At 46.9% G+C, this 17385-nt stretch overlaps 1 protein-coding gene across 2 annotated transcripts in view; it reads right to left on the bottom strand.

The window, feature by feature from the left end:
- The window catches only part of UNC5D (unc-5 netrin receptor D), a 924160-nt gene that overhangs the window by 253765 nt on the left and 653010 nt on the right, over positions 1-17385 (bottom strand). The window contains exon 8 of one of the 2 annotated variants that reach the window (XM_073618230.1): positions 10657-10689. The exons of the other annotated variant lie outside the window; for it this stretch is intronic. Within the exon in view, the coding sequence (XP_073474331.1) occupies positions 10657-10689 (33 nt within the window). The remainder of the gene's footprint in view (positions 1-10656; positions 10690-17385) is intronic. 2 annotated transcript variants of the gene reach the window in all.

Genomic DNA, 17385 nt, shown 5'->3' with positions numbered 1-17385 from the left:
AAAATCTATATTAAGTAAAAACTTGATAAGCTATAGACCTTCTGCTTGACTTAGAGATTCAACAGTTTACCATTTAGGACCGATAACCCCCCCCCAAAAAAAAATAATGTGTTCTTAATTTTGTCAAGAAAAACTAAATAAAAACTTGTCCGCAGGCAGGAGGACAGCATGCAGAATGAGAAGACCGAGGCAGGAGAATATGTGTGCATGCAACTGAGAAATTGCAAAAAGTAACTATTAGTGAGGAGGAGAGAGCGAGCGGAGAGCGAGCGGAGGGTTACCAGGAGACCAGGGCTTCATTTTTTAGAATTCAGGTAATTGGAAAAGTAATTACCTATTGAATCTGATTGTGAATGTTCTTACAAGCTTTTCCTGGAAAGGGGACAAAATTTCCGCCCTTGCCTGACCTCGGTGAAGAGAGCAAATGCAAAATATGGTTTACAGGAACAAATCTTCCCTCCTAATGGATACAGCGACTCTGCCCACGGAAGGGCGACTTCTCAGACTAAACATCCAACATCTGAACATTTCTTCTCTAGCACCCTCCTAGGTAGGTGATAGGATTAGTATAGAATAGCTTTTGGGTTCTCTGCTTAAACAGAGAGACAGCTATGTAAATTTAATGGCTGTCTGCTTAACAGAAATCTGTGATCGGCTAGGGTAGCCTGCTCAGTGTGCTCAGCTGCTGATTGGTTCTGCCTCTGGGCTCCCCTGTATCCAAGCAACCTAGGAAGGTTCTGGATGTATAGATGGACACTCTGCAGAACACAACATGAATATTAATGCCGCTCCAGCCAATCAATGGTGTGTCAGACCTGAAGGATGCTGGGAGAGGGTATTTATTCACAGATCATGCTGAGTTCTAGGTCTTTCCCAGGAGTGGATTGCACCAGCTAGGGGAGAGGCTGCTGCCATATGACCTCAAGTGGGCAACCTGAGGGCCTGAATTGAGAGAGTGTGCTGCCATGTGGTCTCAAGTGGGCGACCTGAGGGCCTGAATTGAGAGAGAGAGTGTGCCGCCATGTGGCATCAGGTGGGCGACCTGAGGGCCCGAATTGAGAGAGAGAGTGTGCTGCCATGTGGCATCAGGTGGGCGACCTGAGGGCCTAAATTGAGAGAGAGAGTGTGTGCCGCCTTGTGGCCTCAGGTGGGCGACCTGAGGGCCTGAATTGAGAGAGAAAGTGTGATGCCATGTGGTCTCAGGTGGGAATTCTGAGGGCCTGAAGTTTGTGAGAGTGACCCTGGTTCTCCAGAGAGCTGGCTGAAGGGGCTGTCTATTGAAGATCTGGTCTGAAATCACTGGTATAGAGTGTTGCTTGGAAATTGGTAGGAGGCTACTGGCTGTCCCTGGACATTTTGTGAGTACAGACAACCTAAAGGATCTATAGACTTGTTCTTTTAACCCCTTCTGGTGTGCTATATAGTCAGCTCAGGGTCTGAACAAGGGAACACTGGCTGGTGTTCTGAAGAGCTTGCCCAACTGTCACCACTGCATAGGACTTTGCTCAGTTCTACTACTTTTGGCCAAGCAGTCTGTCGTAACTGGCCTGTACCTGAGGAGCTTTTCCTTGCTGCTACGACTACTACAACTGAGGGACTTTACCCACTCCTGAAACCACTTTGTGCTATGTTTAAGGAGAAGTCTTCTATCTGCTATCAGCAAGGACTTCACAAGAGCTGAGCCAAGACATCAGTTAGACGTCCTCAAGTGTAAATTTCTCACAAAATGAAACTTTACTATCCCACTGTGCCCCGGGATAACTTATCTAGAATCAGACACCGGCAGTGGATTTACTAAAGGCAACTAGGCTGTTCACTTTTCAAGGGCATTTCCTCCAGAGCTTAGTGAATGTGGTGAAAATTCATGTTGCAAAGAGTACCCAATCACGTGCAAGGAAAGTCCTGATTTTATACTTTCCTTCGTGAATGATTGGGCATTCGAAGTGAACACAGCGTCTTTGGTGCTGAACAATCTCTACCCCTTTACTAAACCAACCCCAACATGTACCAAAATGTGTCTTGGAAGGAAACGACTTAAAGAAGAATCCCAGGTATGGATATTTTATACATAGCTACATTGTTCCAGCTTGGACCAATATAACTTGAACAAACTAATGGGGTGGGCGACTACATGGCAAATGAGGTTCAATGTAGAAAAATGCAAAATAATGCATTTGGGTGGCAAAAATATGAATGCAATCTATACACTGGGGGGAGAACCTCTGGGGGAATCTAGGATGGAAAAGGACCTGGGGGTCCTAGTAGATGATAGGCTCAGAAATGGCATGCAATGCCAAGCTGCTGCTAATAAAGCAAACAGAATATTGGCATTAAAAGGGGATCAACTCCAGAGATAAAACGATAATTCTCCCGCTCTACAAGACTCTGGTCCGGCCGCACCTGGAGTATGCTGTCCAGTTCTGGGCACCAGTCCTCAGGAGGGATGTACTGGAAATGGAGCGAGTACAAAGAAGGGCAACAAAGCTAATAAAGGGTCTGGAGGATCTTAGTTATGAGGAAAGGTTGTGAGCTCTGAACTTATTCTCTCTGGAGAAGAGACGCTTGAGAGGGGATATGATTTCAATTTACAAATACCGGACTGGTGACCCCACAATATAGAAATACCGGACTGGTGACCCCACAATATACAAATACTGGACTGGTGACCCTACAATAGAAATAAAACTTTTTCGCAGAAGAGAGTTTAATAAGACTCGTGGCCACTCATTACAATTAGAAGAAAAGAGGTTTAACCTTAAACTACGTAGAGGGTTCTTTACTGTAAGAGCGGCAAGGATGTGGAATTCCCTTCCACAGGCGGTGGTCTCAGCGGGGAGCATTGATAGCTTCAAGAAACTATTAGATAATCACCTGAATGACCGCAACATACAGGGATATGTAATGTAATACTGACACATAATCACACACATAGGTTGGACTTGATGGACTTGTCTTTTTTCAACCTCACCTACTATGTAACTATGTAACTATGTAACTTTGTATATACCATACCTGGCCGATGCTGAAAGTAGGCACCTCTACCACACCGCTAGTACTGTGATCTCTACTTGCTTCTAGGTCCTGTGAGTAAATGCCTTGCTGCATTTAAAACACAGGAGGTCGGCCACTCAGCAAAGGTGTCATTTAGAGGTTACTTTGTATTTTCTGAATGAATGCAAAGTGTCCTCTGATTGGATGAGGTGGAGAATGATGTCACTGTCCCCACCGTTCCATCTCATCCAATCAGAGAATGCTTTGCAACCACTTCAAAAATGTAAAGCAATCTCTGAATGGCACCCATGCCGAGCAGCCAACCTCCTGTGTTCACAATGCAACAGGCAGCCTCTCAGAATGGGACCAGAAAGCTATTAGAGATGACTGGAGTAGAGGTGTAGTAGTGATTCCCACTATAGTAATTTCCAGGTTCCAGGATCAGCCAGGTGTTGTATATAGATGGTTATAGTGGTCCAAGCTGGAACAATTTACCTATGTGTAAAATATCCATACCTGGTGGATGGTTTGTTCAGTAAGACAGCACAAAGAGAGATGTGAAGAGTGCACTGACCTTTAACAACCAGTCAGAAAGCTCCTTGCTTCCTTTACCATAGTAAAATGCAATCTGGTTGGCTGCAATGTGTAACTGCACATTGCACAGTATATGAATATGAATGGTGGACTGGGGTTTGACCGATATCTAACCTGTGAGCAGAGTTTGGTGCCGTCCTCCTGAGCAGAGCCAAACCCATAGCAACATCTACCCCAAAATCCAACAAAGTATAACAAGGTGCTAAAATGACCTTTATAGACCATGAACACTTTGCAAGTCACAAGACATTGGAGGTGTGTCTAAAAAGCTTGGAGAATGCTCTGATATCTCAACGGCAACATGGGCCGTGGGGTACACGTGACCATTGGGGTAAACCCGCAGTGGAACGTAGTTAGTGTGAGAGGTCAGGTCGCAGTACAATGGAGCAACGAGGGAACATCAAGTTCTGCTACAAATTGGGGGGAAATGGCAATGGAGACGCATGAATTGTTGGTGTAAGTGTATGAGGATGGAAGCCATGAGCAGAAAATGTGTTTACGGTTGGTTCAAAAGCTTTCACGACGGGAAGGAAACGACTTAGGATGAGTCATGTTCAGGTCGGCCGTTAACAAGCAGACATGATGGAGCGAGTGCGACAAATGCCGGCCCAAAATCAGCGACTGACTCTACGATTGATGTCAGATGAATTGTGCATTAGCAAGGACACAGTGCTCACCATTGTCTACTAAGATTTGGGTGAGCGGAAGATCTGTTCCCGGGTTTGTGCCGCACAAGCTGACAGACGAACAGAAAGAAAACGGATGGAGATTTCATTACCATGTGTGACCGGGATCCATCCTTTCTTCCAACCATCGTCACAGGGGATGAGACCTGGTGCTACCAGTTCCATCCGCAATCCTAACGGCAACCGATGGAATGGCGTTCACCGTTTCCCCCGCAACCCAAAAAGAGCCGCCTTTAAAAGTGCAAGACAATGTTTTGCGGATGTGGTGGCAATCCAAGAATGTGTGACAGCGGTTCTGCGATCGATTCCTAAAAAAGGCCTTTGCTGACGGCTTCCAGAAGCTTTATGAGCGTTGGCAAAGGTGTGTTGTGAAGGATGGCAATTATTTTGAAGGCCAATAAGGGTCATTTGTTTGTATCTTTTGTTTGTTTTCTGATATAATTGACCCAACTTTTTAGACACACCTCGTATGCTACCACCATTTTTTTTCCTGTCGTGTTTATCATGCTTTATTGCACAATACTGAGACCTTCAAGCTATAGAGACTTAACCTGCTGGTTAGCATTTTGTGAACCGGTAATAATTAAATCCTTGTGTCCACAAACCAACAATGGAGGACTTGGATTTGAAGTTTATTTTTTAGTAAGGTCTACGTGTGTGTGTGTGTGTGTGTGTGACCGGGATCAGCCAATAAGCACCCAGCAATCCACCCACTATATAACATTTTTATAATACCTTTATACATGATGGAAGTTCAGACTCTTGTCTTGCCTACAAACGGGCATGCTGGTTGGACTGGTGGTCTGCCCTTGGCCCAACCTTCAGTACTTTTGCTGGGTGAGATCAGCGTACACATTGCAGCAACAAATCACCAAAACTTTCCATGTTCAGAACATCCAGAACGCCTCCAGGCCTCACAATGGGGGGGGGATACTTTTTACCAATAATTTTTTGCTTGGATGGGATTTTTTGGGTTTTTGATGGCAGGTTGAAAGATGGTGATTGAATATACAGAAAATGTTTGCGGTAAGTTTAGTGACATACTTGTATCTAAGGGCATAACATCGTTTTTCCTTCTCATAGGTGGGCTTTCAAATCAAGAAATTACTTTATAATTGTCCAGATGCATAACAGATAAGACTTTAAAGTATAACTAATGATAAACATTTTTTTAGATTTTGTTAACATTTGGATAGAGTATGGAGGGGTTACAACCACTGGCAGGTTTGTATTCCTGGCTGTGTCCTGTTAGGGAAGTTCTCTCTCTAATTGTGCTGATCACCAATGTCACCCAGAATGGAAGTAAGGGTAAATCCAAAACTTTCATGTAGCTCCTCTGTTATGACTTTGTGGTAGTCTACTAAGCTGTGATCTATCCTTAAGGTCTCATCAGGTTCTCTCTAAACCTGGTGGTTTATTACTCCTGCCTGGTGTTGGAAGAATTATCCAGCAATAGTGTGGGAGGGTCAACCATGGGTGGGGAGGGTCAACCATGAATGTTTATTGGATTCTAGACAATCCCTGGGAGGCTGACCCAGAACGTATGGCTGAGGGGAAAATAAATATTTGGGAGGATCTGATCAGGCTCTCTCCTCCCTGGGGCCTCCCCCCCAACAGGAGGGGGCATGTGCGTTTCAGAGAAGCTACCACTACTCAGCAGGTGCCATATGCTGGGGCTTGATGGCAATTACCTGTAGAAGGGCTGGAGAGGGAAACCTCCACTGAAGAGTGTTGCAGGGGTGCTGCCCTTGAACATTGTGAAGAGGACCTTTTGCCTATAGCTCCAGGTATTGAAGTACTTATCAAGAGTCAGACGCCATGAGGTGCTACTAAAAGACTATGACCGCTCTCATAGGGTCACCAGTTACTTGGCTGCCCCCTCTCCTTTTTGAGATTGCTATTTTAGCGCCTACTGTGACCACTGGGATTTGTCAGGAAGCTGCTGTCTTCAGAGTTTTTCATGTGCTTTTGGTATCCTGCCCCCCCCCCTCACCTTCTCCTTGCAGTTTTATCTGAGACCTGCAATAAACTTTAAATAGACCTGGAGCCTGAGTTTGTTGGCGGGTTGCTGGGACTGGAAACAGGACAGGCAGCCTCTGAACAGCAGTGGCGTCTCCAGCTTTCATATTTAGGGGGGGCACATGGGGGGACAGGGACAAAAGTAGGGGAGCAACTATAAAATGCATATATATATATATCTATATATATATATATATATCTATATATATATAGATATATATAGATATATATATATATAGATATATATAGATATATATATCTAGATATAGATATATATAGATATATAAATATATTCTGGGGTCCTTTACTACGACCCCACAACGGCCCTTTCACATGTTCTGCAGTGAGCTCCCTTCCTACTGTATTGGGGTCCCCCCGGGTGGCAGAAAACAAGAGATATATGTCACCAGCATACCAAGAAAATATAAGGATCCAAAGCAGTGGGAGAACTATCAGGGTTGGAAAGGTTGTCACCGGGCCCTGGTGTTCTGCCACTGTGGGGTTCCCCAGCCTCCTCTTGCTGTCCTGCCCCTGCTATTGACTGCTCTGGTCTGGTATCTCTTGGAATTTACAGGCTGGTCCTCCTGTCCTAAGGACGGGAGAAATCAGTCTGTTTTTTCAGTAACTGAGAGTCCTGGTGGAGTCCTTCCTGCAACTCGCTCTTCTCCCTGCCAATGAGGATGCAGGGGAAGGAGCAGATCAGGCGGCCGTGGTTGTGTGAGCGCTCGCATTATGTAGTGTCAGGGAGGGGGGAGGAATCACCCGCAGGAGCTGACTGGGGACTCTCTCCCTCTTAGACATTGATTTTTTGTAAAAAAAAAAAAAAATTTTTTTTTATTGGGGGGCCACAGCATAATGTGGGGGGGGGGGGGTCAGGGCCCCCTCTGCCCCCCCCCCCCCCCTAGGGACGCCATTGCTGAACAGGTAAGGTGGACCCACTTAATTTGCTGCGGCACATTTGGGAATCATTGCTAGATTTGGTTGCCACCAGAACAGGACTAGAGGGGTCATCTTCATACTGGGAAACTTGTTTCCATGATAATTGTCTAAAGGAGTATTTCCCCTCACATTGGAAAGATATCCTCTCACTTCCTGTTCAGTCTACAGAACAGGAAATGAAGGGAAATCTCCCCAAGAGACAGACTTATGAGGTGACTCCCTCAAGAGATTATGAAATGTGTTTACTGATTTAGGGACTATATATGAGCCGGCAAAGAGAAAACTGACAGCAGTTCTACTCCCTCCCCTACTCTGTCTTAAATGGAAAATAGTTTTGGCTTTAGACAGTCTTGAACAGGGGTCTCCAAACAACTTTCTAAAGTTTCTAAACAACAGTCCTTCAGACTTTAGGGGGCCGGACTGTGGCTGGTGGGAGTAGAAAATGATCCTTCATAATGCCTTAGGTTTGGTTGTCTGTGGAAGTACAAAAATGATATACAGGTAACACCTACAGTCTGTAGAAGGAGGAATAATCCCCTTTTATTGGTAATGGAGGGAGGAATAATGACAATTGTTGGTATCAGTGGGAAGAATAGTTCTTGTTCATTGGTGTCAGTAGAAGGAATAGCGCCCCATCATTGGTGTCAGTGGGAGGAATAGTGCCCCATCATTGGTGTTAGAGGGAAGAATAGTGCCCCATCATTGGTGTCAGTAGGAGGAATTTTGCTCCATCATTAGTGTCAGTGGGATGAATAGTGCCCCATAATTGGTGTCAGTAGGAGGAATAGTGCCCCATCATTGGTGTCAGTGGGAGAAATAGTGTCCCATTATTGGTGTCAGTGGGAGGAATAGTGTCTCATCATTGGTGTCAGTGGGAGGAATAGTGCCCCATCATTGGTGTCAGTGGGGGGAAGAGTGCCCCATCATTGGTATCAGTGGAAAGAATAGTGTCCCATCATTGGTGTCAGTGGAAAGAATAGTTTTCCATCATTGGTATCAGTGGGAGGAATAGTGCCCCATCATTGGTATCAGTGGGAGGAATAGTGTCCCATCATTGGTATCAGTGGGAGGAATAGTGCCCCATCATTGGTGTCAGTGGGAGAAATAGTGCCCCATCATTGGTGTCAGTGGGAGGAATAGTGTCCCATCATTGGTGTCAGTGGAAAGAATAGTGTCCCATCATTGGTATCAGTGGGAGGAATAGTGCCCCATCATTGGTATCAGTGGGAGGAATAGTGCCCCATCATTGGTATCAGTGGGAGGAATAGTGCCCCATCATTGGTATCAGCGGAAGGAATAGTGCCCCATAATTGGTAACAGTGGGAGGAATAGTGTTCCATCATTGTTGTCAGGGAGAGGAATAGTGTCCCATCATTGGTGTCAGTGGGAGGAATAGTGCCCCATCATTGGTGTCAGTGGGAGGAATAGTGTCTCATCATTGGTATCAGTGGGAGGAATAGTGCCCCATCATTGGTGTCAGTGGGAGGAATAGTGTCCCATCATTGGTATCAGTGGGAGGAATAGTGTCCCATCATTGGTGTCAGTGGGAGGAATAGTGTCCCATCATTGGTGTCAGTGGAAAGAATAGTGCCCCATCATTGGTATCAGTGGGAGGAATAGTGTCCCATCATTGGTGTCAGTGGAAAGAATAGTGCCCCATCATTGGTGTCAGGGAGAGGAATAGTGACCCATCATTAGTGTCAGTGGGAGGAATAGTGTCCCATCATTGGTGTCAGTGGGAGGAATAGTGTCCCATCATTGGTGTCAGTGGGAGGAATAGTGTCCCATCATTGGTATCAGTGGGAGGAATAGTGTCCCATCATTGGTATCAGTGGGAGGAATAGTGTCCCATCATTGGTGTCAGTGGGAGGAATAGTGTCCCATCATTGGTGTCAGTGGGAGGAATAGTGTCCCATCATTGGTATCAGTGGGAGGAATAGTGTCCCATCATTGGTGTCAGTGGGAGGAATAGTGTCCCATCATTGGTGTCAGTGGGAGGAATAGTGTCCCATCATTGGTATCAGTGGGAGGAATAGTGTCCCATCATTGGTATCAGTGGGAGGAATAGTGTCCCATCATTGGTATCAGTGAGAGGAATAGTGTCCCATCATTGGTGTCAGTGGGAGGAATAGTGCCCCATCATTGGTGTCAGTGGGAGGAATAGTGTCCCATCATTGGTATCAGTGGGAGGAATAGTGCCCCATCATTGGTGTCAGTGGGAGGAATAGTGTCCCATCATTGGTGTCAGTGGAAAGAATAGTGCCCCATCATTGGTATCAGTGGGAGGAATAGTGTCCCATCATTGGTGTCAGGGAGAGGAATAGTGTTCCAAGGGCCGGATAAAGGCAAGCAAAGGGCCACATCTGGCTTGCAGACTTCAGTTTGGAGACTAAAAAAATTAATATGTGGCTGGGCGGCCCTCGGTATAATACGGCACTTCATCCCAATAATCTGAATATCAAGCCAGAGGGAGGGAGTACAGGGATTATGGCAGGGCCAAGAGGAACACAATATACTCAAATTCAAATTAAAAATATTTTTTATTAACAAAAATCGTTAAAACTGGACATGAAAATCACAAAGACATGGTGTCCATAATTTCTAAAATCAATTCTGTAGCAAACTTGTTTCACGTGACTTGGCCTGAAAAGCATAGCGGCCAGTTCAGTGGGTAGGTATTTTAGATATCCGACATGTTTCGCCAGTGATGGCTTCCTCAGGGACAGATGTTTGATACCTAAAGCGCTACAGTACACTCTATACTTTTTCTGTATTTAATGTATCAACTGTCTTAGAATGTCTATTGATTGTTATATTTCTTTCTATAGAGTGTACTGTAGCGCTTTAGGTATCAAACATCTGTCCCTGAGGAAGCCATCACTGGCGAAACATGTCGGATATCTAAAATACCTACCCACTGAACTGGCCGCTATGCTTTTCAGGCCAAGTCACGTGAAACAAGTTTGCTACAGAATTGATTTTAGAAATTATGCACACCATGTCTTTGTGATTTTCATGTCCAGTTTTAACGATTTTTGTTAATAAAAAATATTTTTAATTTGAATTTGAGTATCTTGTGTTCCTCTTGGCACCGCCATAATCCCTGTACTCCCTCCCTCTGGCTTGATATTCAGTTTGGAGACCACTGATCTAGAACATCAATTCACTTTTAGTCGTTGTCTAGCTATGTCTGGGGGTGACCTAAGCTACACCCATTTTTGACAGTTTGATCAGATTTAGGACATGTGAGAACATAGAGTATTACTTTTGCTGATTGGTAGTGAATGTTTTGGGCAATGACTGAACACCGAAATGTATGACACCATCCGCCCACCCATGACCCTTTCATTATCGGGGGTCTCACAGATATTTGTATATATTTACAGCGTCTACCAAGTGTATGATAACAAAGGAGAGAGAGACTTACTTTCCGGGTTAATTTCATGAAGAGGTTTTTTCTCTAAAAAAAGAGAGAAAAAAGAAATGGAAGAAAGGTGTGTATAATATTTATGCTGCATGCAAATTATCTTAATATCTCATATGTAAAAAATTGGGGGAGGGGGGCTCTTCTATAAAAGCAAAACTGTAGGAAAAAACATTCACCCGCTAACAGCCAATCAATGTATTTGTTACGTATAATTTAGGACAGGAAATGAAGTACCTCACCGATCTGGCAATGGAACATTTTTCTGCAGCTCTCATAGAAAAGCCTTGCTATATGTAGAACTCGGCACACATCATCTTTTCTTCTCTCCTGAAGGTCACATTCACTTATTAAATTTCACGTTCCCTTCCCCACCAACATGCGGGGTGTCAGGGTTCAGATTTGAACCTGCGACCTCTGTGGTGTCTGGCTCTAGCTCTTCTCACTGAGATGATGGACAGCTCCCTGTCTGACCTCTTAGGACAATCTTGCCTTGTCTCTTGTTTCTGGTGAACCGTAAACTCTTTGCTCCTCCCATGAACTTCCAGGTTTAAAGTGGTTGTAAAGGCACATATATACATATACATACACCCTAGCCCCCCTTAATACTTATTTGAGCCCCCTCTCGATCCGGAAATGTCCACGAGAGCCTTGTCTCTCTGGGGACTTGCACTCCTGATTGCCTTTTGGCAGCATTTTGGAGGATGACAGGGGATAAGAATTGTCTTAAGAGAGGAAATTGGGGGGTGGGGGGTGATTTAGAGGGATTTGCATTGGGAGGGGGATGGGGGAAAAGGATTTATGCTAAGAGGAGGATTTGGGGGGTTGGGGGGTTGGGCTACAAGAGTTGATATGGTAGAGGGGGAGTGGATTTGTGCTAGTAGGGATGGGGAGGGAGGATTTTAGCAGGGGGGTGGATTTGTATTAGGGGAGTGGGTAAGCATGCAGATTCATGCTTAATATTTTTTTCTTTTTGGGGGGTGGATTTTTGCTGACACATAATGCAAACATGATAAAGGTGGGGGAGGCTCATTGATGGAGGTGGGGAGGGAAGGCTCATTGATGGAGGTGGGGGAGGGAAGGCTCATTGATGGAGGTGGGGGAGGGAAGGCTCATTGATGGAGGTGGGGGAGGGAAGGCTCATTGATGGAGGTGGGGGAGGGAAGGCTCATTGATGGAGGTGGGGGAGGGAAGACTCATTGATGGAGGTGGGGAGGGAAGGCTAATTGATGGTGGTGGAGATAGAAGGCTCATTGATGGAGGTGGGGAGGGAAGGCTAATTGATGGAGGTGGGGGGAAGGCCCATTGATGGAGGTAGGGAGGGAAGGCTCATTGATGGAGGTGGGGAGGGAAGGCTCATTGATGGAGGTGGGGGAGGGAAGGCTCATTGATGGAGGTTTGGGGGGGCTCATTGATGGAGGTAAGGGAGGGAAGGCTCATTGATGGAGGTGGGGAGGGAAGGCTCATTGATGGAGGTGGGGGGAAGGCTCATTGATGGAGGTGGGGAGGGAAGGCTCATTGATGGAGGTGGGGAGGGAAGGCTCATTGATGGAGGTGGGGGGAAGGCTCATTGATGGAGGTGGGGAGGGAAGGCTCATTGATGGAGGTGGGGGGAAGGCTCATTGATGGAGGTGGGGAGGGAAGGCTCATTGATGGAGGTGGGGAGGGAAGGCTCATTGATGGAGGTGGGGGAGGGAAGGCTCATTGATGGAGGTGGGGGAGGGAAGGCTCATTGATGGAGGTGGGGGAGGGAAGGCTCATTGATGGAGGTGGGGGAGGGAAGGCTCATTGATGGAGGTGGGGGAGGGAAGACTCATTGATGGAGGTGGGGAGGGAAGGCTAATTGATGGTGGTGGAGATAGAAGGCTCATTGATGGAGGTGGGGAGGGAAGGCTAATTGATGGAGGTGGGGGGAAGGCCCATTGATGGAGGTAGGGAGGGAAGGCTCATTGATGGAGGTGGGGAGGGAAGGCTCATTGATGGAGGTGGGGGAGGGAAGGCTCATTGATGGAGGTTTGGGGGGGCTCATTGATGGAGGTAAGGGAGGGAAGGCTCATTGATGGAGGTGGGGAGGGAAGGCTCATTGATGGAGGTGGGGGGAAGGCTCATTGATGGAGGTGGGGAGGGAAGGCTCATTGATGGAGGTGGGGAGGGAAGGCTCATTGATGGAGGTGGGGGGAAGGCTCATTGATGGAGGTGGGGAGGGAAGGCTCATTGATGGAGGTGGGGAGGGAAGGCTCATTGATGGAGGTGGGGGGAAGGCTCATTGATGGAGGTGGGGAGGGAAGGCTCATTGATGGAGGTGGGGAGGGAAGACTCATTGATGGAGGTGGGAATAGAAGGCTAATTGATGGTGGTGGAGATAGAAGGCTCATTGATGGTGGTGGAGATAGAAGGCTCATTGATGGAGGTGGGAATAGAAGGCTAATTTATGGAGGTGGGGGGAAGGCTCATTGATGGTGGTGGAGAGGGAAGGCTCATTGATGGAGGTGGGGAGGGAAGGCTCATTGATGGAGGTGGGGGAGGGAAGGCTCATTGATGGAGGTTTGGGGGGGCTCATTGATGGAGGTGAGGGAGGGAAGGCTCATTGATGGAGGTGGGGAGGGAAGGCTCATTGAGTGAGGTGGGGGGAAGTCTCATTGATGGATGTGGGGGGGAGGCTCATTGATGGAGGTGGGGAGGGAAGGCTCATTGATGGAGGTGGGGGAGGGAAGGCTCATTGATGGAGGTGAGGGAGGGAAGACTCATTGATGGAGGTGGGGAGGGAAGGCTAATTGATGGAGGTGGGGGGAAGGCCCATTGATGGAGGTAGGGAGGGAAGGCTCATTGATGGAGGTGGGGAGGGAAGGCTCATTGATGGAGGTGGGGGAGGGAAGGCTCATTGATGGAGGTTTGGGGGGGCTCATTGATGGAGGTGAGGGAGGGAAGGCTCATTGATGGAGGTGGGGAGGGAAGGCTCATTGATGGAGGTGGGGGGAAGGCTTATTGATGGAGGTGGGGAGGGAAGGCTCATTGATGGAGGTGGGGAGGGAAGACTCATTGATGGAGGTGGGAATAGAAGGCTAATTGATGGTGGTGGAGATAGAAGGCTCATTGATGGTGGTGGAGATAGAAGGCTCATTGATGGAGGTGGGAACAGAAGGCTAATTTATGGAGGTGGGGGGAAGGCTCATTGATGGTGGTGGAGAGGGAAGGCTCATTGATGGAGGTGGGGAGGGAAGGCTCATTGATGGAGGTGGGGGAGGGAAGGCTCATTGATGGAGGTTTGGGGGGGCTCATTGATGGAGGTGAGGGAGGGAAGGCTCATTGATGGAGGTGGGGAGGGAAGGCTCATTGAGTGAGGTGGGGGGAAGTCTCATTGATGGAGGTAGGGGGAAGGCCCATTGATGGAGGTGGGGGGAAGTCTCATTGATAGAGGTGGGGGGAAGTCTCATTGATGGAATTGATGGAGGTGGGGATGGAAGGCTCATTGATGGAGGTGGGGAGGGAAGGCTCGTTGATGGAGGTGGGGAAGGAAGGCTCATTGATGAAGGTCAGGAGAGAAGGCTCATTGATGGAGGTGAGGAGGGAAGGCTCATTGATGGAGGTGGGGGAAGTCCCATTGATTGAGGTGGGGGGAGGCTGGCCTTTGTAGTCCAGTAGAAGAGCTACTGGAGCTCAAATTGTTGTAGTAGATTAAATTGGTGCTGATAGAAAGGTGTCAGAAGACACAGAACATCGCAGTTTGTTGTGTATGGGGCTGTGTAGCCACAGAGCGGTCAAGCTGCCAATGCTAAACAATGTCCACAGCCAAACGTGCCTACAATGGGCACGTGGACATCAGAACTGGAGCTTGGAGAAATGGAAGAAGGTGTCTTCAAGCTGTTGGCTTGGCCTCTAAATTCTCCAGATCTCAATCCAACTGAACATCTGTGGGAAGTGTTGGAAAAACAAGTCTGACCCATGGAGGCCCCACCTCACTATTTACATGACTCAAGGAATCTGCTACTGGTGGTTTGGTGCCAGATACCACAGCATATCTTCAGAGGTCTAGTGGAGTCCAAGCCTTGATGAGTCAGAGCTGTTTTGATGGGAAAAGGCTGATCGACGTATACTGTATATATATATATATAATCTCCCAACAAATCCCCTTAGTGCTTGGACATGAATGACGGAATGAAATTGGTATCACTGTTGACAATACGGTTCCAGAAAATGGAATTTGGCTTTTAATGTCCTTAATGATGGCCTAACGTCTTTCAGGGTAGACATAGCAGAAATAAGACATCACATCTCTTAAAATATTATGTATTGGACAGCGCTGCCTGACTGATTGACAAATAATTTCCGCGAGCAGCAATTATCCGCCTTTGGCGCTCTTATCTCACCACAGACTGTTCAGCATGTTACAGACTCACAGAGCTGACAGCGTTTCACAAGTAACAAGATATTTTGATTGAGTTTGAGAATCACACAGAATGGCTTTGTTTCTGTTCAATGTTTCTTATAATAAAACATGCCGCAGTCATGACGCAGGAGAAGCGAAAATAAAGAAAATAAATTATAAGTAATATTGTTAGGTCTTAAAAGAGATGAGTAACAAATCTGTTTAATAGCTCCTCTCCTGCAGTATGTCCTCCGTCTTTGACTGTCTCCTGCAGCATGTCCCCCCCATCTCTGACTATCTCCTGCAGCATGTTCCCCAACTTTGGCCATCTCCTGCAGCATGTTCCCCATCTTTGACCATCTCCTGCAGTATATTCCCTGTGTTTGACCATCTCCTGCAGTATTTTCCCCATCTTTGACCATCTCCTGCAGTATATTCCCTGTGTTTGATCATCTCCTGCAACATGTTCCCCATCTTTGACCATTTACAGCCCTATGCCCCTGTCTTTGACCATCTCCTGCAGTATAATCTCCTGCAGCATGCCTCAAATCTTTGGCCATCTCCTGATGTTCCCCATCTTTGACCAAGTCCCTGCAATATGTTCCCCTTCTTTGACCATCTCTTGCAGCATGTCCTCATCTTTACCCAATTCCTGCAGCATGTCCCCCATCTTTGGCCATCTCCTGCAGCATGTCCCCCATCTTTGACCATCTTTTGTACCATGTCCCCCATCTTTGTCCATCTCCTGCAGCATTTGCCCCATCTTTGACCATCTCATTCAGCATGTCCCCATCTTTGACCATCTCATTCAGCATGTCCCCATCTTTGACCATTTTCTGCACCATGTTCCCCATTTTGGCTAACTCCTGCAGCATGTTCCCCATCTTTAACCATCTCCTGCACTATGTTCCCCATCTTTGACCATCTCCTGCACTATGTTCCCCATCTTTGACCATCTCCTGCAGTATGTTCCCCATCTTTGACCATCTCCTATAGCATGTTCCCTGTCTTTGACCATCTCCTGCACCGTGCTCCCCATCTTTGACCATCTCCTGCAGCATGTTCCCCATCTTTAACTATCTCCTGCACCATATTCATCGTCTTTGACCATCTCCTGCAGCATGTCTCCATCTTTGAGAACCTGCAGTAGCATGTCTCCATCTTTGACTAGTTCATGCAGTATGTTCTTTATCTATGACCATCACCTGCAGCATGTTCCCCATCTTTGACCATCTCTTGCAGTATGCCCCTGTCTTTGACCATCTCCTGTAGCATGTTCGTGATTTTGACCATCTCCTGCAGCTCGTTCCTTCTCCTGTTACATGCTCTCTGTCTTTGCCCATCGTTTGTAGCATGTTTCCCATCTTGGACCATCTCCAGCAGCATGTTCCCCATCTTTGGCCATCTTCTGCAGCATGTTCCCTGTCTTTGTGCATCTTCTGTAGCATGTCCCCCATCTTTGTCCATCTTCTGTAGCATGTTCCCCATCTTTGACCATCTCCTGTAACATGTTCTCCATCTTTGACCATATCCTTTAACATGTTCCCCATCCTTGACCATATCCTGTAGCATGTTCCCCATCTTTGACCATATCCTTTAGCATGTTCCTCATCTTTGACCATCTCCTGTAGCATGTTCCCCATCTTTGACCACCGCCTATAGCATGTTCCCTATCTTTGACCATCTCCTGTAGCATGTTCCCCATCTTTGACCATATCCTTTAGCATGTTCCCCATCTTTGAGCATCTCCTGTAGCATGTTCCCCATCTTTGACCATATCCTTTAGCATGTCCCCATCTTTGACCATGTTCTGCCGCATGTCCCCATCTTTGACCATCTTCTGTTGCATGTCTGAGGTCTCTGACAGTTTTCTGTTTTGACATTCACTAAATATTAGTAAACAGTTTGCTGAAGACAAGCAGACTAAGGACATGGATTACTGGAACCATGTCCTGTGGTCTGATGAGACCAAGATAAACTTATTTGGTTCAGATAGTGACAAGCGTGTGTGGCGGCAACCAGGTGAGGAGGACAAAGACAAGTGTGTCTTGTCTACAGTCAAGCATGGTGGTGGGAGTGTCATGGTCTGGGGCTGTATGAGTGCTGCCGGCACTGGGGGGGCTACAGATCATTGAGGGAACCATGAATGCCAACATGTACTGTGATATACAGAAGCAGAGCATGATCCCCTCCCTTCAGAGACTGGGCCGCAGGGCAGTATTCCAACATGATAACGACCCCAAACACACCTCCAAGACCACCACTGCCTTGCTAAAGAAGCTGAGGGTAAAGGTGATGGACTGGCCAAGCATGTCTCCAGACCTAAACCCTATTGATCATCTGTAGGACATCCTCAAATGGAAGGT

This window comes from Aquarana catesbeiana, linkage group LG03 (genome assembly GCF_042186555.1).
Source record: "Aquarana catesbeiana isolate 2022-GZ linkage group LG03, ASM4218655v1, whole genome shotgun sequence".
Taxonomy (NCBI): domain Eukaryota; kingdom Metazoa; phylum Chordata; class Amphibia; order Anura; family Ranidae; genus Aquarana; species Aquarana catesbeiana.
Note: the sequence above shows the minus strand (reverse complement) of the source record. Positions and strands in the feature narration are given on the sequence as shown.